Here is a 21190-nt window from a genome sequence, read left to right as displayed (position 1 = left end):
ACGTGGTGCGCTCTAGCAATAGCCAGTGCTAATCACCCGTAAACTAACTGTCCAGCCCTCGGCTTCTCTGCATCTCCTTCCATGTGGCTGGCAGGTATTATCTGATTGAGGCTCTGGGGCTGCCCGTTGCAGCCAAGATGGCCTGAGAATTCTTGCAGGCTGGGTTGCAGCAGCCCGGGTGTTAGCAACACAGGCTGTCCCCTAGCCCAGGGACCACTGACTTCTACGGGCATCAGGAGCCACAGATCAGGAGTACTGGCCATTGCTGAGCCCCCATAAGAGCCGTCAATTGCAACCGCAGTGTCCAGCACCGTGAGCTCACCAATGCAGCCTTCGGCTTGGGCAGGCCATTAGACAAGGTCAGCACACAGACCTTGACCTCATGATCCTTGCCATGAGGATTCTACCTCCCAGTGGCCAGCTCCACATGGGTTCTGCATGTGAGGCAGTCTTGAGATTGAGCCACGAGCACCCCCTACCTAGTCTCACCTGAAGCCCAGTGCCAAATGCATTAGAGTAGATTGATAGGAGGGGCGGGGTTTTTCAGGCTCTGGGCATGGCAGAGCAACTGAGTTCATGGCTGGCCAGAAATGTGACTGACAGGAAGGGCAGAGATGCCTGTCCCCAAGGCTCCATCCCCACCACCTCCAGCAGGGCTTCTGTAGAACCTTACAAAGTAATGTCACCAGCTCGGGACGAGCAAGTAAAGCAGCCGCTGCCACTGAGGTGTGAGCCCATCAGCCAGACCGCTGCCTGGGCCGCACCTGGCAGCACCTCAGAAGACAAGAGCTGGAGAAGGCTGTGAGCACAGCTTTTTTACTTTTAGTCGGTAGCACTGCTTGTCCCAGGACGCGCTCTGTAGACCCAGGCAGGTGGGTCTCTGTGCACTGGAGGGCCACAGGCCTTCACGGAGAGCACCTGTCTCAAAATTAAAAGAAAAAACTCCCAAACCCAGAGCTTCGTCACCTTAGTGCGCTGGTGAGGTGCTTGTGGCTGAGCACTGACCCACTCTCCCTGACTTCTCTGCTGACATGGACTCACTAGATGTATTATCTACTGTTGACCTCAAACCAGCCATCCTCCTGCCTCAGCCTCCCAGGAACCTGGCTATTTTCTCTCGTTGTCTGGTCACTCCCAGCACCAGGCAATGGACACAGCTCCAGCAACTGGCCAGGCCTTCTGGAGAGATGCCATTTGGCCTGGCCAGGGCCCAAGCCCACCCTGGGAGCCAAGGAGACAGAGAGGCGGGATCAGCCGGTGTGCTGTCAATCCTAGGCCAGGGCGTGCCTTCCTCCCTCACTGCAGTCCGCCCTCCCCTTACCCTTCACCCTCCCTCTGCCCATTCCTTTCTCTTCCTCTTGCACCTCCCTTCCCTCCGCAGCTGTCTGAGGTCCGCCCCATTCTGGCGGATTCCGCACTAGAAACGCTACACTCGCGGCGCCCCAGCTGCCACTCAGGACCCGGGGTGGACGCCAGGGGGAGCAAGGCCAAGCTGACAGCCCAGGGGTCAGGGAGTCCGGACGAGGAGGGGGCGGGCACTGAGGGTTGCTGGGAGGGGAGAAGGGGGCCATGGAGGGGTGCTGGGAGGGGCTGGCATGAGGAGTGCTGGAAGGGGAGGGGCTAGTGACCGGGTTGGAGCCAAGTCTTAGCTAGGGGTAGGGCCAAGTGCCTTCACAGTGCCCGGGAGGCTGAGGCGGGAGCATGTGGACAGGTGAGGTCAGCCTGGGCCACCTGATGAGACTGTCTTAAAAAACAAAACAAAACAAAAAACGGCATTTGTGGGCCGGCGAATGGTTCAGTGAGTGAAGCGATTGCCTTGCAAGCCTGAGAACCCGAGTTCGATTCCCAGACCCCTGTTAAAAAGCTGCTCTTGTATTCCGAATACTGAGGGAAGTGGGCGGAGACAGAAGGACGCCTGTCTTGCTGGTCCCCAGATTCAGCTGCAGAAGCTGTGTACGTGCACGCGCTTAGCGGGGTCCGAGCCTGGTGGGGACTGCGCCTCCCCCCCCCCCGGCCCCTGCGGTTCCCGAGGCCGCCGCGTTGCCTCTCCGTGTCGTAGCCGCAGCCTGTGTCCTCGGATTCCTCTCTCTAGCTCGCCTCGGTCCAGGGTTGCAAGGAGGGTGGACTGTGGGAATGCTCTCACACCTCGCCTGTGTGAGGTGCCGCATTCCTGCTGGGTTCCCTGCCTGGCGGGAAGAACAGAACCCACCCCGGCTGTCCATCCGGGTACCTCGCCGGAGTCCCCAGGAGGCTTTGGAGACGACGGAAGAGCTAAAGGTGAATAAATGACTAATCAGAAGGGAAGCTGGCGGGTGGGCGCGGCTCGTTGAGCACAGCGGCTGAGAGTGCGCAGAAACACCGAAAAGCATTCCCAAAAAAACAAAAGAAAAGGAAGCCGTGCAGTGCTGGAAGAGTCCTGCAGGACCAGCCACTCCGAGGCGGCTATTCCACGGGGATTGGGCAGGGCCCGGCTTTCATCTTGCCCCAGGCCAGGGTCACTGGGGTCATAGTTTGCCAGCCCCTGCAAAGCTGCTCACTTCCCAGAGCACAGGAAGGGTTGCTGGGGTGACCCTTATCTCCAGTTGAAGCCCTGGCTCCTAGTGTGCCCATCATGCCACAGCCGCCCAGCTGGGAGTTACTGGTGGACTCATCCAGTGATGGCCAAATCCTAGAGCAGATGCCTCCAGAAGCCGCCTCTGAACACACAGTTCTCCACACGGAGCCCAGGCTAGCCTCTGAAGGCAGGAAGTACTCGGTAGTCAGTGGTTCCCGCCATACTGCTGAATACAGTGTAACATCACACATCTAAACCCGTTCTCATTCAGGGCTCCGTTGCAGAATATTTTATTGTGATGACCACCGTGAAAGGAAGTCAGACCGGTGGCTCAGGCAGGAACCAGGAGGCAGGTGCAGAGGCCATGGAGGGCGCTGCTTGCTGACTTTCTCCCATGGCTTGCTCAGCCTGCTTGCTTATAGAACCCAGGACCACCAGCCAGGGATGGCCCCACCCACAGTGGGCTGGGCCTCCCACATCAATCATAATTAAGAAAATGCCTTACAGCTGGGTGTGGTGTCAAGCATGAGCCTTTAATCCCAGGACTCGGGGAAGCACAGGCAGGCAGATCCCCGTGAGTTCAAGACCAGCCTGGTCTACAAATAGAGTCTAGGACAGCCAGGACTACACAGAGAAAGCCTGTTTCGAAAAACCATAAATAAATAAATAAATAAATAAATAAATAAATAAATAAGAAGGAAAAGATAAAAGAAAATGCTTTACAGCTTTATCCCATGGAGGCATCTCCTCAACTGAGGCTCCTTCCTCTCTGATGACTCTAGCTTGTGTCTAGTTGACACACAACCAGCCAGTAAAGTCACCCACTGAAATGTGTGTATAAATCACACACACACACACATGATCACTCGATCACAATGTTCCTTCTTATGGTTCACACTGGTGAACTATCTCCATGACTTCATAGCCAGAGATATGACTGAGTCATGTAGAGAATGCAGCAGGCTATGGGGACAAACGGGCCGGAAGGACCTGGGAGGCCGGAGCACCAGCTCCTGCACTCCAGGCCAGCACCATGCATGGCTACGTGTCCCTGAATGGAAGGCTGAAACGGAGCCCAGGCCAGGGAGTTGCAAATTTCTCAAAGTTGTCATAGGGGTGACTGAACACAGGGCTCTTTAGTGCTGGAGCAGCGTGCTCCATCACCAGCACACCCAGCCTGAGTAAATAAACGAATGATATGCAGTATGAATAGATGGACCAGAGTTGCTGTGTGACTTCCAAAGCAACTTTTAGCCCTCTTTGTTCTTCAGGGCTCTTGTGAAATGAGGCTCAAAATATTATTATTACTATATATTACATAATATATTGTTATATAACCTCACTCACAGCTTCGGAGGGCTTGGTTCTTCAATGAACCATGCACGCAGTAGATAATAAATGCTGCTCCTTCTATCCTCCCTTGTTTCCGCTGGACTGACAGGTGCAGAAACTAGAAGCTTCTCCTGTCGCTTTAAAATATGCAAAATAGCCTGCGGGTGAGTGGCGCGGTTCAGCCAACCAGCGCAGGGTTCGTGAAGCGCCGCGGGGCGGAGCTTCTCCTGGCCACACCCCGTAAGCCGGGCCCGCCGCGGGCTCTGCAGGGCGCTGGGAAGGCGGGACGCGAGTCCGGAGCGCGCAGGTGGCCGCGGCGCGAGGCGGTGAGTGTCCCCGGGCGCGGGGCCGGGGCGGGGGCGCAGCGGCCACCCTGACCAGACCCGAGCGCAGGTGCAGCCTGCAGAAGGCAGGGCGTTGCTTCCCTGCATCCCTCAACCCTGGGCTGGGAGGCGGGGACCCCTTCAGGACCCCCAAATCTCCTTTGGGGTCTCTAGACCGCAGCTCGCTGGCCCTAAGGTGCAGGTAGCCTCCTTCGCTGCCCGTGAGCCCTCCCATCCTCGCCTGTGAGCCGAGGTTTTCTCCCTCTCATTGCACCTCCCTGGGGTTGACGGGCAGGTGGGGGCTCTGCAGGGCGGGGGCGGTGGGGTGTGGAGCGTGGGGTCCCCTCCCAGGCAAGCTGGGCCTGGAGAGGCCTGGAGCCTGCACCGGGCACTCCCGCGCTCTGTGAGGGGGGTGGCTGGCATATGCTTCTAGGGACAGAATTAGAATGGGGTGCGGAGGAGGTGGCAGCGTGGCCGCCCCTCCGCTTGCCGGCTGCATCGCGGGACCTGCTTCATGGTGACCTTGGGCAGGTGACAGCACCTCTCTGACCCTCTGCCTCCTCTTTGGAATAGAGGGTGAAGAGGCCAGACTGTCTCAGATTCCCAACCCTAGTGCCCCATTTTTGCTAGATGGTGACCCCGGTCTTGGGCCAAAGGTTGGGAGAGGCTCAGTTTTTCACGCTTTAAAATGGGTTGAGTCTGGTCATTTCAGTCCTCGGGAGGCTGAGGCCATGAGGTCTACAGCTTGAGGCCAGCCTGGGCTACATAGCCAGACTCTGCCTCATAGAAAAGCATAAACAAAAACAAACCATGATATTGATTGATGGGTACAGTCTGGCCTTGGGAGAGGAGACATAAGGCCAGGCCAGGCTAGTTCCCACCTGACCATAAGACTGACCGCCCACAGTCAAGACCCGCCCTCAATCAAGACTGGACTCTTGTCACCCTGGTCCCACTGGTGTGGCTGCCTGGGTCACACCCTGACCCACATACCATCACCTACCTACGCCAGGACCAGCCGGTTCCTGGGTGGGGTTCCAGGTGGGAGATGAGGTATTTAATTCCTGCCCCTGCAGGAGTGGGGTGATCCTAGACAGGAAGCCTGACACCCCCAATTCTGTATACTCAGACTGGACTGGCTGAGACTTCTGTGAAATGGGCCGAAACCCTGTGGGAAGATCAGAGGTGACTGTGGGAGTGAGGGCGTGCTGTAAATATTACTTATGATATTAATTATGATATTGTGCTCATTAAATGGGGTCACAGCCAATGAGAAAGTGAGATGTCTTTGAAGGATTTGGCCAGAGTCATCAGCATCCCATGGACTGGGGGTACACGGTGGTGCTCAATGTGTGTATGTGTGTTGAAGGCTGGCACAAGGGTCTCAGTCTCTCCATGGAGTACTGGAGTACTGTGTGTGGGGGTGTCACACAGCAAGGGGCCAAGTGCTGTGGGCACAGCCAGCCTACACCTGTCACCCAGAGCACCAGCCTGACACCCAGGCACTGTTCATACACCTAGGCCCAAGGTTTTGGAGAATTAGTATCAGGGAGTGGTGGAGTGCTGTGTGACACTGAGCAAGTGTCTGTCGGTCTCTGGGCCTCATTCTAGTGTTGCAGAGGTCAAGAAGCCCTGGGTTTCGTTGGGTAAACTCTTAGGCCAAAATATTTTTAGGGGCCTCTGGTGGTAATTTAACTTTTTTCCAAATTACAGGGATAAAAAAGCAAAACAAACACACCCCAAGAACGTGGGGCTAAGGAACACCTTGTAGTATTTAATATTTACAAATCAAAACTGTGCAAGGTGACTCATGCCTGTCACCCCAGCACCCAGAAGTGGAAGCAGGAAGATCAGAAATTTGAGGTCATCCTCTGCTACATAATAAATTTGAGGCTACATGAGACCTTGTCTAAAAACAAACTGTAATCTGCTGGTCCTAAAGTAGTTGTAAAGAATATTTGAGTTTCCCTTTCTAAGGAGGGAGGCTTCACCCGTCTGAAAGCCTTGGTTTCCCCGAATGGGCATGCTGGCCTATTGGCCAAGGTAGAGGCTCTGTGGGTGGCCACGCTTGTCCTAGTTAGTGTCTCATGTGGCCCCCAGCCTGCTCCCTCAGCTCTGAGACCTGTGTGGCTAAGCCCTGTGGCTGTGGGGACGTCCCAGGGGTGCTGGGCGGGAAGGTGACGGTTGGGTGGCAGGCAGGGCGGGCCAGGCTTCCTGCCCTCCCCCAGTCAGTGCTGGCGGAAGTGTCAGGGGCTGCTGTGGCCTCCAAGTGCTGACTCCATCCCAAAGGGCCCCGGCCCTCCATGCCCATAGGTGAGTTGTTTGACCCCAGAACCCAGTTTTGTCAGTCCAGAACAGGAAGGCATCCCCCAGTTGTGGGCTTCTGTGTGGAGCCAGTGGTAGCTGTCACTTCCTGGGCCAGGTGGCAGCATCGGCGCCTATCCTTGGTGCCACCTCCTGCCACCACCAAGTCGGCCCTTGCCCGGTGTGGGCTGTGGCCTGTCAAGGGCAGCTGGGTGGGCATGGCCCTGAGAGCTGGTGTCTGGCCTGGCTGGGGCGGGGACAGCACGGAGTATGACCCTTTAGCACAGCCTGTATGTGGTGGCTGTGGCTGTATAACATGAGCTCTGGTGACATTGATGGCTTCCGGGACGCCAACACCCATTGCCCAAGAGCCTCTTGATCCTGGTAGAAGTTTATCTGGCCTGATGCAGATGGCTTTTGTGGTCATGGCCCCCAAGGATGTGTGTGTGAGGGCCTGACCCACAGGGAAGATGGATGAAGTTGCCACAGGGGTGTGGTCAGGTCTCTGTCCTTCAGCACACTTTAGGGCTCAGATAAGCTACCTGGCTCCAGCCATGCACCAGGATACAGGGTTGGGGGGAGGGAGGGAGGTAGTGCTCCTGCCTGTCACCCCAGTCCTTGGGAGACTGAGGCAGGGGGATGGCCCTGAGTTAGAAGGCAACCTGGGATAGAGTAATACCCTGCTTTAAAAATCAAACAAACAAAAAACCTCACAACATGGGCATTTGGGGCTTTCCTCCCTGGAGGTCAGCCCGTCTCACCACGAGGGAAGCACTGCCCAGCTCCAGGCTGGAGGGTGCACATTTGAGACCCCTCAGCTGCCAGACCCTTCCTCGGGACCTGGCATGCCCAGCGTCCTCCTTTTATCTGGGACACGCTGCCTTTCCATGTCTGGCCAGGGGAACCTGTGCCCAGCCCCTCCCCCCATCGGCTCCCACCAGGCGCAGTGACTTGCAGCTCAAGTCCCCGAGGGCCTGAGGTAGGAGGATGCAGAGTCCAGGCCAGGTTTGGCTGCAGAGCAAAAACAAGGAGCAGCTAGTTTCTATGGTGGGTAAACTGAGGCTGAGGGCTAAGTGGGTCTCCCAGTGAGGCCCGGATGGTCCGGCCCTGTGGTCAGCTGTCCCATCCCGTCTCGCTGGGCCTCCTGGGCTCCAACTGTCACTGTGCAGCCCAGCAGCTCATGAAGTATGGATGAGGACACAGGCTCCTGTGACAGCCCTGGTGCCACCCCTCTGTGCCACCAGCCCAGCCCCTATGCAAAGGTTTAGTCTCCGGCTAAACCTCTTCTAGGTTTTCTGTCTCTTACAGATGGAGAAACTGAGGCACAGAGCTGAATGACTTAGAGCAAGGTGAACAGTAGCTTCTGAGGGGTGGCTGGTGTTCATGGGCCCCTGCTGGTGGTGGGGGACTGGCCATGGCATCTCGGGGACCTGCCTGGGGTTCTGACCTCTCAGGCTCATCATACCCAGACTTTCCCCACAGAAACTACTCTGTAGTTCAAGACATGAAATTCACTGTCCCTTCCCGCCATTTGACCTTGGCAGATAGCTTCCCCTCTTGCAAAGTGACTCCGTTCCCCTATATCTGAAATGGCCTAGAAGCATTCTGTCTAGAACTCAGTTCATCCAATTACCACTCTGACCTTTCCCCACAAACTCATATCCATGCTTAAACACCCTAGTTGCCATGGCCCTCTGCACCCAGCTCCTGACCCCTAGCCCATGCCAAGGCCTGTAAGACTGGGGAATATGTGCCCTGTTGCCTAGGGCTACGGGATTAAGGCTGAGACATCTCAGGGGACCTGACTTGTTCCTGGCCTTGGGCCTTCATTTCCTTAGTCCTTCCTGCATCTCGACCCAAGAGAAGGTGGTTGGAATTTCCCTGTTCAAGCCCTTGTTGGTTCTGACTCAGGTCCTCAAACCTATCTCTCTCTTCAGACTGACACAGGACAGAGGCCACCAGGGGTCTCCACAGAAGCCAACAGGATGTCATATTTTGGGGAACATTTTTGGGTAAGACCTGTATTTTCTGTTTCCTTTTCATTTTGTTCTTCATAGCTCTTATTTTGGTGAAGGCTCATAAAGAGCTATAGAGACTTTTATGGTCAAGGGGGGACTGGGCAGAAAGGAAGTACAATTTAAATCATGGAGACATGGGCTGTTTTGACGGGGCAAGAAACAGATTATAGCACCGAGAATCTGCCCTGGAGCTGTACATGTGTTCCGAGGGCCGCACAGTACAGAGCTGGGACCCAGGGAGGCTGAGGCAGGAGAATGGCAGTCCCAAGCAAGCTTCGCCTATAACCTGTCTCCACAAATAACATGTCAGAATAACATGGCCTCGCACTGGGCCAGGCCAGCCAGGGAAATTCTGTGGTGGTGGTGGTGTTTCTTGTTTTGTTTTGTTTTTCCATCTTAGGGAGTTTGTTTTTGTTTGGTTTTGGGGGGTGACCTACTCCTGACTTCTGCACCGTTGGCCATTTAGGTCTGCTGCAAACCAGGTCTTGGGATAAGAGACTCTCATAAGCCACAGCTGAGCCCTGAGAGAGAAGCTTCCATTCTTGGGTACACAGAGCCAAGCAGATCCTGAGGCTCAGCCCACCTCAGGGCTCCTCACAGCCCAGTTTGCTGAGGCCTTGAAGGCTGCTTTTCCAGGCTATGCAAAAGCAATCACAATTGCAGCAAACATCCTGAGTCTATCTCAGAGCTGTGACGCTGGGTGGCAGTCAAGGACCAAGGTCTCCTCCTCGGTTGGTTGGGCCAGGGAACTGGAACCACTGAGGACGCAGGAGCAGCCTGGTGCTCCTCCTGGGGGATGGACGCCTACAATCAGGAAGACACCAGGCTGAAAGGCCCCTTCCTCTCTAGTTGGCCCACAGCTTGCAAAGTGGTAGCTGGTTGCTAAGCAACTGGTTGCCCCTAGCAACAAGCCCCACTCCTTTCCCAGCTGGGCTCCTCTTATTTGCCTCTGCTTTCTTAAAGGGCCCCACCATCCCTTGCCACCTGCAGGCCTCAGTCTTCTCCCTAAGGTCACTGAATGTCTGTGGAACCCCTGGAGGTGTCCTCTGGGCTATTGAACCCCTGTCCTGCAACAGCAGCCCAAATGACTCCACATTTCAGAGCGGTGGTGGCAGCTCCTATGTAGATTGTCAGTGTTTTATATTCCATAGAGGTGTGAAAATGGGGGAAGGAGAAGTCAATGAGTGAAGAGAAAATAGAAGCCACCCCAACTTTCCTCCCATGCACACCCCAAGATAGCATGGCTGAGAGGTGTTCAGACCCTTTTGTTCAGGATCCCACTGGCTCAGAGGTTCTCCCCAGAAAGGGGCTGGCCAACCAGCCTCAGTTTCCCAAGGTAGAATAGGACATGAAAGAGAGTTGTATATTCTGGATCATGGGTCTGTGGTTGATATATTGGGCTCCTTTTCTGTTTTTGCCCTGCTGAAAACAGAGCCCATGGCCTCTCAGGTAATAGGCAAGGGTTCCACCCCTGAGTCACGCCCCAGCCCCTCACTGGGGAATTCTAGGCAGGGGCTCCACTACTGAACCATGGCCCAACCCCTCACCAGGAGCCCAATGCTGACCAGTATTAGGGTGCTCCTGTTCCTTTGAGGTAAGTCAAGGTCAGAAGCCCGGGGAGCCGTGGCAGATGTGTGTGCAGTAGAGGGTGTCAAACTGTGTTAGAACGTCCTTTGGCTGTCACCCAGGGGTTCTGATCAGTGACATAGGCTCTGGACGTCCCTCCTCAGACCCTCCCTGCTGCCCACTTAGACTGAGGCAGACAGTGCTGAGGGCTTGCCAGCTCTGGGAAATGGACCAGTGTTGGCTCTGTGTTGGCCTGAGATAATGGCCTAGGCGGCAGTGCCTGGTGCAGCCTCACCCGAGGATTCCCCAGCAGCAGCAGGCGGCTCAGTGGGAGCTGTGTGTGGAGCACTCATTATTACCCAGAAGGCGTTTGTTGCCAGACATATCTCATCCATAAAGCCATTGTGTGGCATACCATCGCTGCCATTTTTTCACATAAGAGAACCAGGGCTCAGAGAAGGGCAGCCAGTGCCCCAAGTGGCCCAGAGCACAGAGTTGGAAGAGAGGAAATACCGGGTGGAGGGACAGACCGTGACCTCCATGGGAGGCTGGTGCTCTGAGTCGCTGTGGAACTGTGGAATGGTCTGGAGGGTAGCTGGCCGGGCCAGGAGGAAGCTAAGCCATGAGGTGAGGAGCAGGGATACACTAAGGATTTTGAGGGTATCAGCAGCTGTCTGGCAGCAAAGAACCACTGATAATGATGGGTGAGGCATGACGCACTGAGCCTGGGACACGTGGGTATAAGGCTGACCTGGGTGTGTCCCACTCTTGGCTTTGGTAGTAAAGTTCTTGTCATTGCAAGCATCAGGATTTGAGTCTAAGACCCCAGAAGCCATGTAAAACGCTGGCGTGCAGGACATGTCCATAACACCCCAGCACCAAGGAGGGGAGGGTCTCTGTGGCGTTAGTCATGAGTCTCAGGTTCAGTAAAAGACTCTGACTCAGAAAACGAGGAGGAGGATAGAGGAGAAAGACGTGAAGTCAACCTCTGGCCACATAGAGAGACCCAGGAGGCGATGGCCTCAGGAATGCAGCGAGAGTCCCAGGCTTCTCTCTGCGGAAGCCACTCTCTGGCCAGTGGGAAAATGCAGCTGATCTGGTTAGGCCTCACCCATCTCTGCAGTCATTTGGCTTCTTGGTCACCAAGGCCTGTCTCTGTTGCTAGGTAACCTGGATGCCCTTCTCTGTCTTCTACATCTACTCTCTCATCCCTTACAGGGGGACAAAAACCATGGATTTGAGGTCCTCTACCATTGTGTGAAGCAGGGTCCTGTGGCCACCAAGGAGCTGGCTGACTTCATTAGAGAAAGGTGAGGGCCAGGGCACACCCACTCAGAGACTCACCCGGGACCACCCCTCACCCGGGATACACCCACTGGTGGACATGCCCACACATGGACACTCCCAACCAGGGATGTGTCCACCAGAGCTCTCCCACAAAGCATCTTCCCTGGGACTCCTGGAAGGATCAAGGGGGTGGAGCTCCTGGGGTTCCGGGAATCAGATGCAAGTCCTCCAATCCCACTGGTCCATTTCTGCCTCAAGCCACCTTTTTGTTTGTTTTTATTTTGTTTTCTGCTTTGAACTTATCTGTGTGGAGGGGCGATGCTCATGCCATGATGTACACATGAAGGGCAGCTCAGGAGTTGGTCCCCTTCCACCATGTGGATTCTGGGTATTGAACTAGGGTCTTGGGCTGCAAGTGTCTTTTCCCACCGGGCTGTCTCACTGGCCTACACGCATCTCTTAAACCATGACTCAGGGTCTGATGCTTCTACTGAAAATAAGACGGCACACTCGCACACAGGAGCGACGATCCCGGGCGCTGGCGTCAGAGTGAAAACGTGTGCTGTAGGCATGATGGTGCACTCCCATAACTCCAGCACTGGGGAGAGTTGAGGCCAGAGAATTACCATGGGTTTGAGAGCCACTAAGGTCACATAGCCAGACCCTGTGTCAAACAACTAACTAAATAAAAATATTACTTAGATTAACCACAGGAAAACAATTATCCAATCAGCTTCCAAAACTTTTTTTGAGAGGTGTAGAGATGGGGAAACTGGGGGTGGGGGGGAGGCTTTTCCCAGGGTATCATAATCTGCCTATCTTTGCCCCTTCTCGGACCCAGGGCCAGCATTGAAGAGACATACTCGAAGGCCATGGCCAAACTGTCCAAGCTGGCCAGCAACGGGACGCCTATGGGGTGAGTGCAGGTGCACGCGGTGTGTGTGTTGGGGGGTGACCAGGTGGACACAACTGCCGAGTTCCATATCAGCAATGACAGCTGTGCTGCGTGACGGCCCTGGGTGTGCCAGCCGTGTTGGGCTCTGCCTGTCCTTAGGACCTTTGCCCCACTCTGGGAGGTCTTCCGTGTGTCCTCGGACAAGCTGGCCCTGTGCCACCTGGAGCTGACTCGGAAGCTGCACGACCTCCTCAAGGATGTGCTCCGCTATGGCGAGGAGCAGCTCAAGGCCCACAAGAAGGTAGCGGGCTGCTTCAGCAGGCATGCAGGGGCACGGGGGCTCCCAGGACATGCCTGCGGCTCAGAGTGTGGACATGAGCCCGGAAGAGCATGAGAGGCTCACGGGGTGGGGGTGGGGATCTCCTGAGCCTCCCCTTTCCTGCTCCCCACCCCCCGCCCCCCGCAGTGTAAGGAGGAGGTTCTGGGCACTGTGGATGCAGTGCAGGTGTTGGCAGGCGTGGGTCAGCTCCTGCCAAAGTCTCGCGAGAATTACTTGAGCCGCTGCATGGACCTGGAGCGGCTGCGCAGGGAGAACACCAGCCAAAAGGAGATGGACAAGGTTTGTTGGCATCGTGACCAGAAAGAGACAGCATGCCACACAGTGCTGGGCACTAAGCTGTGTGGGCACCCCACCCCGGCTTTCAGAAGATGGCTTGTTAGGCGGTAAAGCCGCCTGACCGTCCCCTGTCTATGGTTCCCAGGCGGAAACGAAAAGCAAGAAGGCTGCCGACAGCCTTAGGCGCTCCGTGGATAAGTACAACTCAGCCCGCGCAGACTTCGAGATCAAGATGCTTGACTCTGCGCTGGTGAGAACCCGGCCCTGTGGATCTCACGGCCCAGTGGCTCTGGCACGCCGTGTGTGTGTGTGTGTGTGTGTGTGTGGGCATTCTGAGAAAAAAGCAGAAATTGTCATTTGAACCAGTTTGTATGTGGGTTTGCTGAGTGAAGCCACCACTGGCCAGTGGGCGCGGCCGTGTCAGCCTGGACCCAGGCATTCCAATGGTGTGCTTAGGAGTCTTCTCTGCTGCTGCTCTCGGGTTTCTAGGAACTCCTAGGCTGACACGAGATCTGTGATTGCAAAGGGTATATCTCTAATCCAGCAAGGCCACTTTTCTTTTCCTAAAGATTTAGTTATTTATTACATAAAGTGCTCTGCCTACATGTACACCTGCACGCCAGAAGAGGGCACCATTATAGATGGTTGGTAGCCACCCTTTGGCTGCTGGGAACTGAACTCAGGACCTCTGGAAGAGCAGCCAGTACTCTTAACCTCTGAGCCATCTCTCCAGTCCCAAGGCCCCTCTTCTTGAGACAGGTCTCACAATGTACACCAGGCTAGTTTCTCAGAGATGCCTCTGTCTGGGGTCAAAGGCCAGCACACAGCAGGTGGGGGAGTAGTGGTATCCTTTTAACTCGCACCAAAAATCCTAAGTCAGAATCTCATTGGTGCCTCCTTAAGCCACGCAGAGTGGACAGGAGCTGGGCTGACCTGATTGGTCAGCCTGGGTCTCATGCCCTTCCCCAACCAGCGCTTTCAGGCCATGGAGGAGGCACACCTGCAGCACATGAAGGCCTTGCTGGGCTCCTATGCGCACTCCGTGGAGGACACCCACGTGCAGATTGGGCAGGTGAGAATGCGCCACTCCCTCCCCTCCTCTTGCCCTGCCCACCAAGGCCCCGCCCTACTTCTCATGCCTCCACTCACCCAGGTGCATGAGGAATTTAAGCAGAATGTGGAAAATGTGACTGTGGACATGCTGCTCAGGAAGTTTGCAGAGAGCAAGGGCACTGGGCGGGAGAAACCGGGTGAGTGGCAGCCAGGTCTCCTTGACCCTCTCTTTCTTCTTTCAAAAAAATGACGGCAGTTCCGCATCCCCCAGAAGGCATCTGATAACTGATCTCACCTATTATCACTCCAAAGAGGTTATGAAAGGTCAGCTCAGAGGCTGGCTGTTTCTCCAAAGCAGAAGGGAGCCATTGTAGTTGCTGAGCACAAGCTGTCTGTTGAGTGCCCGAGTTTCATAGTCAGGCTTGGCTTCCATCTTTTTTTCATGCCTTGCTGTGTGACCTTAGTCATATTTCTTAACTTCTCTGAGCCTGCCTCTTCAATCCCCTAAATATCACTATCCCCCACATTCTGACACACTGTGTCCCCAGGTCCAGGTGACCAGGAGAGCTCTGCTTCCCTTGCTGTCTTCATATTGTCTGCCGCACCTAGGTCCCCCTCTCACACCCTCCATCCTGGCAGGCCTGGTTCTGCCCTCAGACTTCCCCATCGTCTTTTGCCCCAGGGCCTCTGGACTTCGAAGCATACAGCTCAGCGGCCCTGCAGGAAGGCAAGTACGTCTGGGCCTGGATGCCCAGGCTAGACCTGGTAGTGTGGGAGGGGGATCTAAATAGAGATGGAGAGAACCTTCCAGAGCTCAGCTGTCCACCTCTGTCAATAGCAATGAAACGTCTCCGAGGAGCCAAGGCCTTCCGCCTTCCAGGACTGAGCCGGAGGGAGCCCCGTGCATCTGTGTGAGGAAGTACTCTGTCTTGGCGCAGGCTAGCCCAAAATCATGCCCCTGCTAGCACAGAAGTCCCCTACATGACACTCTCCCAATCTCAGGCTATCCCAGGATTGCCTTTGGCTGGACTATCCCAGAAAAACCACCCAGGCTAGTCCAATAGTGCCACTCCCCAAGTTTGGAACTCCTTTTTTTACCCAGGCAGGACCAGAAGCTGCTTGGCACATCGTAGCCTAGGCTGGCTATGATCCCTTCCTTTGCCAAGGCTAGTTCTTCAAGTGCTCTACTGTTTGAGGATATCTATGACTCAGCTCCCTCTAGATACACTCCCAACAGTCTCAGTGAAGCCCCAGAGCTCCAACCTATGGCCCAGCTTGGGGCAATATGGTGGGCTCCCCCTTTGGGGGCTCTGACTACTCATCCCTGTTCCTTTGTCCCCAGTGACTTCCTGGAGTCTGATTTGGGGGTGAGTACCATGGGGGATGGTCAGCAGGTGGGCTGGGGTTGATCTTCAAGTCCTGAAAAGAGGGGCCCAGAGTGGGGCTCAGAATCAAGTCTCACCTCTGTGGTCCCCATGTGAGGGACTGAGAGCTCTGCTGTGCCTCAGTTTCCCCCTTGGATTTGACTACACCCTGTACTATATTCTTGGTCCTGACCCCTCCCCCCAGGTTCCTCCCGAGGTGGATGACGAAGGCTTCAGTGTGCGCCCCGATGTGTCTCAGAACAATATCCTTTAGGTGACTGTGTCCCCGAGAGGGCAGGGGTGGCTCCTGTGCTACATGATGGGAAAGATGAGCAGGGCTGAGAGGTGGCTGCCTGCGGGAGCAGAGGCAGGCGGGTCTGTGTGAGCCCAGCCTGGGAGTTCCAGGCCAGCCAGGGCTGTGAAGAGAGATCCTCTCTCAAACACAGACAGACTGACACAACAGGTGGACTTTTACGGTGGCTATCCTGGGGGCTGCCTGGAAGAAGGGTGCCAGTGTTGGGGTCTAGTGGCTGAATGGGAGTTCCTGGGATAGTGTCCTGAGCAGAAGGGGACAGAACTACTGCACGGGAGGAGTGTGGTCACATTCAAGGTTGGCTCCTTGACAGTGGCCCATGTGCGGCCGCGCCCCCGCGGTTCTCCTCTAGTGACTCAGATTTTGACGATGAGGAGCCCAGAAAGTTCTACGTGCACATCAAGCCCGCCCCCATGCGTGCTGTGGCCTGCAGCTCCGAGGCTGCAGCTGCCCAGCTCAGGGCCACAGCTGGCAGCCTCATCCTCCCTCCAGGCCCAGGGGTGAGCCAGGGACCATAGGGGTCTGGGGCCAGCTGGCTGCTGCTGAGCCTGACCTTGCTTGATGTTTCGCTTTTTGCGCAGGGCACCATGAAACGTCACTCCTCACGTGAGTAGCTGGCTGCGGGTTTAGGAGGCCCTGGGAGGGGACTTGCGAATGATGGCTTGGACAGCTGAGAATGAGAGCTGGCTGCAGACAGGCTGCTGAGCTGCTCTGACATTCAAAGCTCGAAGGGCAGCAGAGCCAGGCCTAGAGCCAGATAGAGCGGGACTTCTGCACTAGCAGGGGCAGGATTTTGGGCAAGCCTGGGCCAGGGTGGGTCACTTCCTCACACAGATGCACGGGCTCCCGTCGGCTCAATCCCTTTGCCCACTGTGCTGGTCACCTTGGGCCTCTGGGACAGAAACTCAAGGCTCTGTCTGTCCTAGGGGATGCTTCTGGGAAGCCGCAGAGACCTCGGTCGGCCCCACGCACGGGCAGGTGGGTCTCTCGGGGACATGTCCCTACCTTCAGCTTCCATCTACCCTGCCTAAGGTCCCACTCTTGGACCTGTGCTGTGTCTGGGAGGGGAGGCCTGTAGACAAGGCTCAAAATTTCAGAAAGCATGGTCTTCCAAGGGAAAGGGGACACAGGGGCGGGGCCCAGAAAGGCCACAGAGCTGCGCCGGTGGTTGGTGGTTCCGACCTCCCCTGTCACTGTCCCCAGCTCTGTGGAGAAGCCATTGGCCTCTGAGGAACCACTGTCCAAGAGCCTCTTTGGGCCGCCACTGGAGTCTGCCTTCGACCACGAGGACTTCACGGGTAGAGGGGGTGCACTGCAGAAGGCCGGGCCGGGTGTGTGGGGAGCAGCGGGGCTCCAACCCAGGCTGGAGCCCGAGAAGAGGGTCCGCTGGCGTGGACCGCGGTGACCACGCCCCTGACCGCCCCCTCCCTCCTAGGCTCCAGCAGCCTGGGCTTCACATCCAGCCCTTCTCCTTTCTCATCCTCTTCCCCTGAGAACGTGGAGGACTCAGGCCTGGACTCTCCGTCACACGCTGCCCCTGGCCCATCCCCTGAGTCCTGGGTCCCCCGGCCGAGCACCCCACAGAGTCCACCCACCTGCAGGGCACAGCATTCCGAAGCCAGGGGACCAATGCCCCGTGCGCCTTCCCCAGGTCCGTGGGGGCCAGAGGGAGGTACAGGTGAGCTGAAACCCAGCAGGCATCTCCGGGCAGGGCAGGGGTCCCCAGGGAAGGCTAGGTGCAGGCTTTCCTAGGCGGGGCCTTCTGATGGGCAGGAGGGCAGGTGTCGAGTTCGTTGCAGTATGGTGCTGAAGTCGCCCTGGCCGTGAGGTTGGGCTTGCGATGCAGGAGTGCTGCAAGGATGATAGGCCAGAGACGGCTGTGTTGAAGGAGGCTAGCTGAACCCTGTGGCCACCACTGAATGGAGATGTCCTTGGAGCAGAATCCAGCCTAGGCAGCTGGCTGGCATGCCTGGGAAAGTGCTGAGGGGGCAGGACATCAGAGTGACAGGGGCTCAGGTGTTCTGAGTGTGCCATCACCAAATCTGCGGCTTACCCTCCTCAGCCTGTCAGTCCTCAGCCAGCAGCCTGTGTGGGGCAGTCCCAGAACCCTGTCTCTCCCTGAGGGCGTTAGCCCTCAACCCTGTCGAGGCTCAGCCCAGTGTTGTCCTGACTCTAGACCCCACGTCAACCGCTGACCCCACCAGGGAAGGCCTGGCTGCGCCACCAAGGAGGCCTCGGTCAAGGAAGGTGTCCTGTCCACTCACCAGGAGCAATGGCGACTTGGTGGGTGACATGCTGGTGAGGCAGTGTGAGGAAGCGGTGGCCTCTGCCAGTAGCTCTGGGCAGCTCTCAGCCCCAATTCTCTTGTACCTTGCAGTGCCGGTCACTCAGCCCCTCCCCGCTGGGATCTTCTGCCCCCGGCATCACCCCGGATCGGCCCAGCTTCTCCACCCAGATGGGACATGGTCTGTGGAGAACCTTGGGGATGGGTCCCCTTCTCTGTCTGGGCTGGGGGATAAGTGGGTGAGGCCTACCCTGCTTCTGATCCCGTGTCCCCACAGGCATCTCCCGAGGCCCCAGCCCTGTGGTTCTAGGCTCTCAGGACACCCTGCCGGTGGCCACGGCCTTCACTGAGTATGTCCATGCCTATTTCCGAGGCCACAGCCCCAGGTAGGCAGTCACAGGGGACAGCAATGCCAAATGCAGGGTCAACCAGAGGGCAGTTGAGTGAGAGACTGGGGAGTCCTGAGGCTGGTCTGCAGCCATGGGCATTGAGTCAAAGGGATGTGGGGTGGAGACAGGCCAGGGGTGAACAATCCCTGGGGTTGACATCCAAAAGATGAGATCATAATGTTAAGCCCCAAAGAAGAGGACCCTAAACCCATGCCAGTGGTGTTCAAAACAGCAGTTCATTCTGTTTTGAGATTCTGGTTGCCCAGGAGAAAAGGGATCGGGGAAGACACTTTCCTTAGTTCTTAAGCCCAAGCTCTGGGGTGGGCTTGAGGGCTGGGAGATTCGTCCGTCCGGTAGGAGAGGAAGAAAAAGAAGCTGGGGAGAGGGAACAATGAGAACGTCTTGAGAGCTTCGGGGTTGCAGGTGGGACATGGCCAGGCGGAGCACAGATACCACACTCAGTCTGTCCCTGGCTCCCCAGTTGCCTGGCTCGAGTCACCGGGGAGTTGACCATGACCTTTCCTGCGGGAATCGTGCGTGTGTTCAGTGGGACCCCGCCCCCGCCCGTCCTCAGCTTCCGGCTGGTGCACACGGCCCCTGTGGAACACTTCCAGCCCAACGCTGACCTGATCTTCAGGTGCCTTGCATGGGTGGCCGAGAAGGTCACAGATGGCCGTGGAGCCAGGGGCCCAGGGTCTTAAGCGCCTGCAGCGCCTCCTGATAGTTGCTGTGTGGCACGGGGCAGGTGGCACTCCCTCTCTGGAACTACCTCTCCTACCGATTGGCTAAAGTGGGAGGGCATTGAGGTGAGGATGTCCTATCTCTGCAGTGACCCCTCCCAGAGTGACCCAGAGACCAAAGACTTCTGGCTGAACATGGCTGCGCTGACGGAGGCCCTGCAGCACCAGGCGGAGCAGAACCCCACCGCCTCCTACTACAACCTAATGCTGCTGCGGTACCAGGTGGGGCGAGGGCAGAGCCGGGCAATCATGAAATGGGGGCAGACCAGCGCCGTGGCTGGTCCGCGCTCTCTTGCCCTCTGGTGGCCACGTGGGGTACTGCGTATGGTCCGAGGACCCGGCTGGGGAGCGCGCGAGGGAGGTGGAGTGCGGTTGCGTACTCCACAATGCAGGACATGGCGGTGTTGCCACCCGTCCTTTCATTCCCAAGTTCTCCCGCCCTGGACCCGAGTCAGTGCCCCTGCAAATGAGCGCCCACTGGCAGTGCGGGCCCACGCTCACGAGGGTCTCGGTGGAGTACAGCTACCGTGCAGGCGCCACCGCCGTGTCCACACCGCTCACTAACGTCCAGATCCTGCTGCCCGTGGGGGAGCCAGTGACCAGTGTGCGCCTGCAGCCTGCTGCTACTTGGTAAGCCACCCCGCCCTGCTGCTGCTCAGGGGCCAGCAGACAGTCGTGTCACGCCCCACGCCTATATGGGTGGTGAAACTGAGGTTCGGCTGGGCGGTGGGTTTGCATGGGCCATACTGGTAACTCTATGGAAAGCCTGACCCAGCTTCCCTTGCTACCAGGAACACAGAGGAAAAGAGGTTCACATGGAAGCTTCCAGATGTGTGTGAGGCAGGGGGTGAGTCATGTCTGATGGGAGCTGCTGCATGGGAGAAATCGCTGGTGGGAAGCACTTGTTAAACTGGGGGTGCTCTTGTGCTCGTGGGACCTGAAGGATCCCAGAGCACAAATGTCAGGGGACTGGCCTGTGCAAAGGACCTGTGGCGGGAGGGCTTCCCTGAGCCCTGGAGCCTGGGTTGAGGGGTTCGTGTGGGCTTGCAAGGTCTGATTTAGCTGAGGTTGACAGCACCGCCCCCCCCCCGGCCCCCGTAGGCTCAGGCCACCTGTCTGCCAGCTGGCAGCCTCAGTCGGGACCCAGTACCCCAAGCCCGGTGGCCGCTCAGTTCACCAGCGAGGGCGCCACGCTGTCCGGCCTGGACCTGGAGCTGCTGGGTGGCGGCTACCGCATGTCCCTGGTAAAGCGGAGATTCGCTACAGGTAGTTGCCGGTGGAGGGGGTGTGCTGGGGGGGAGATCCCTGAAGGGGAGCCCACGTGAGGCCACTGCTCTGTCCCAGCAGGGATGTACCTCGCCAGCTGCTGAGGTGCTCACCCTCTTGCCGAGGCTCCCCTGGGCAGGACTCTGGACAGGCGTCTCCATCCTAGCCTGGCTGAGCCAACTGCTCCGTCCTCAAGCAGGCCCTGGCCTTTTAGTATTCTTTAAATAAAGTTTTCTAGCAAAAATCCTCTCTCGGTTCTGTTTTCCAAAGCCAGACCAGGAAGGAAGGGACGGGAGAAAGGGAGTGCTGGTACCTACCCACAATGCACTGTATCTTAGGTCTGTGTGCCTGCCTGGTCCCTGTCTCTCACAGCTGGGCTACAGGGAGGAGTAATGAACCTCACCTTCCTAGTGCTGGAATCCTTTAGCACAGGTCCTAGAGTGGTGGTGACCCCAAACTATAAAATTATTTTGTTGCTATTTTATAACTGTAAGTTTTCTACTGTTACAAATCATAATATAAACATCTGATCTGCAAGATACCTGATATGTGCCCCCGAAAGGGGTCTCCACCCACAAGTTGATAACTGCTGCCCTAGAGGGTCCTACGACAGAACCCTAACCTAGTCAGCCATGGGCTTGGTGAGGAAGCTGTCAAACAACACTGACACAGGGTGGGAAGCAGTGTAAACTTCCTGGTAGCTGGGGCTGGACAGCAGGCTCAGTGGCGAAAAGCCAGGACTGTTCCCAGCATGCTCAGTGCCAAGAGATCCTGCGTCCTCTGCTGGGCTCCAAGGCACTCATATGGATATAAACATGGATACAGGAGTAAAAGAATTAGTTGTAACAAACAAAACAGTTCTTGGAAGCCATGGGAGCCAGAATGA

The 21190-nt window shown here is 56.7% G+C and overlaps 1 protein-coding gene across 1 annotated transcript; it reads left to right on the top strand.

Annotated features, from left to right (window-relative positions):
• Positions 1–4019: 4019 nt before the first annotated feature.
• Positions 4020–20541, top strand: Fcho1 (FCH and mu domain containing endocytic adaptor 1). Its single transcript, XM_055618870.1, is given in 28 exon segments — positions 4020–4212; positions 7822–7862; positions 8451–8525; positions 11316–11407; positions 12226–12300; positions 12439–12580; positions 12746–12898; positions 13041–13145; positions 13869–13967; positions 14049–14145; positions 14631–14675; positions 14787–14859; positions 15291–15315; positions 15518–15594; positions 15939–16125; positions 16207–16231; positions 16552–16603; positions 16829–16923; positions 17061–17303; positions 17802–17908; positions 18003–18090; positions 18187–18295; positions 18780–18935; positions 19128–19260; positions 19469–19668; positions 19830–19885; positions 20140–20304; positions 20386–20541. Coding segments are annotated over 26 exon segments (2649 nt in total). The 5' UTR covers positions 4020–4212; positions 7822–7862; positions 8451–8498; the 3' UTR covers positions 20409–20541.
• Positions 20542–21190: the final 649 nt, after the last annotated feature.

Source organism: Psammomys obesus, unplaced genomic scaffold, assembly GCF_907164565.1.
Source record: "Psammomys obesus unplaced genomic scaffold, mPsaObe1.curated_primary_1811, whole genome shotgun sequence".
Taxonomy (NCBI): domain Eukaryota; kingdom Metazoa; phylum Chordata; class Mammalia; order Rodentia; family Muridae; genus Psammomys; species Psammomys obesus.
The sequence above is the reverse complement of the archived record's forward strand: the minus strand, read 5'-3'. Positions and strand labels throughout refer to the sequence as shown.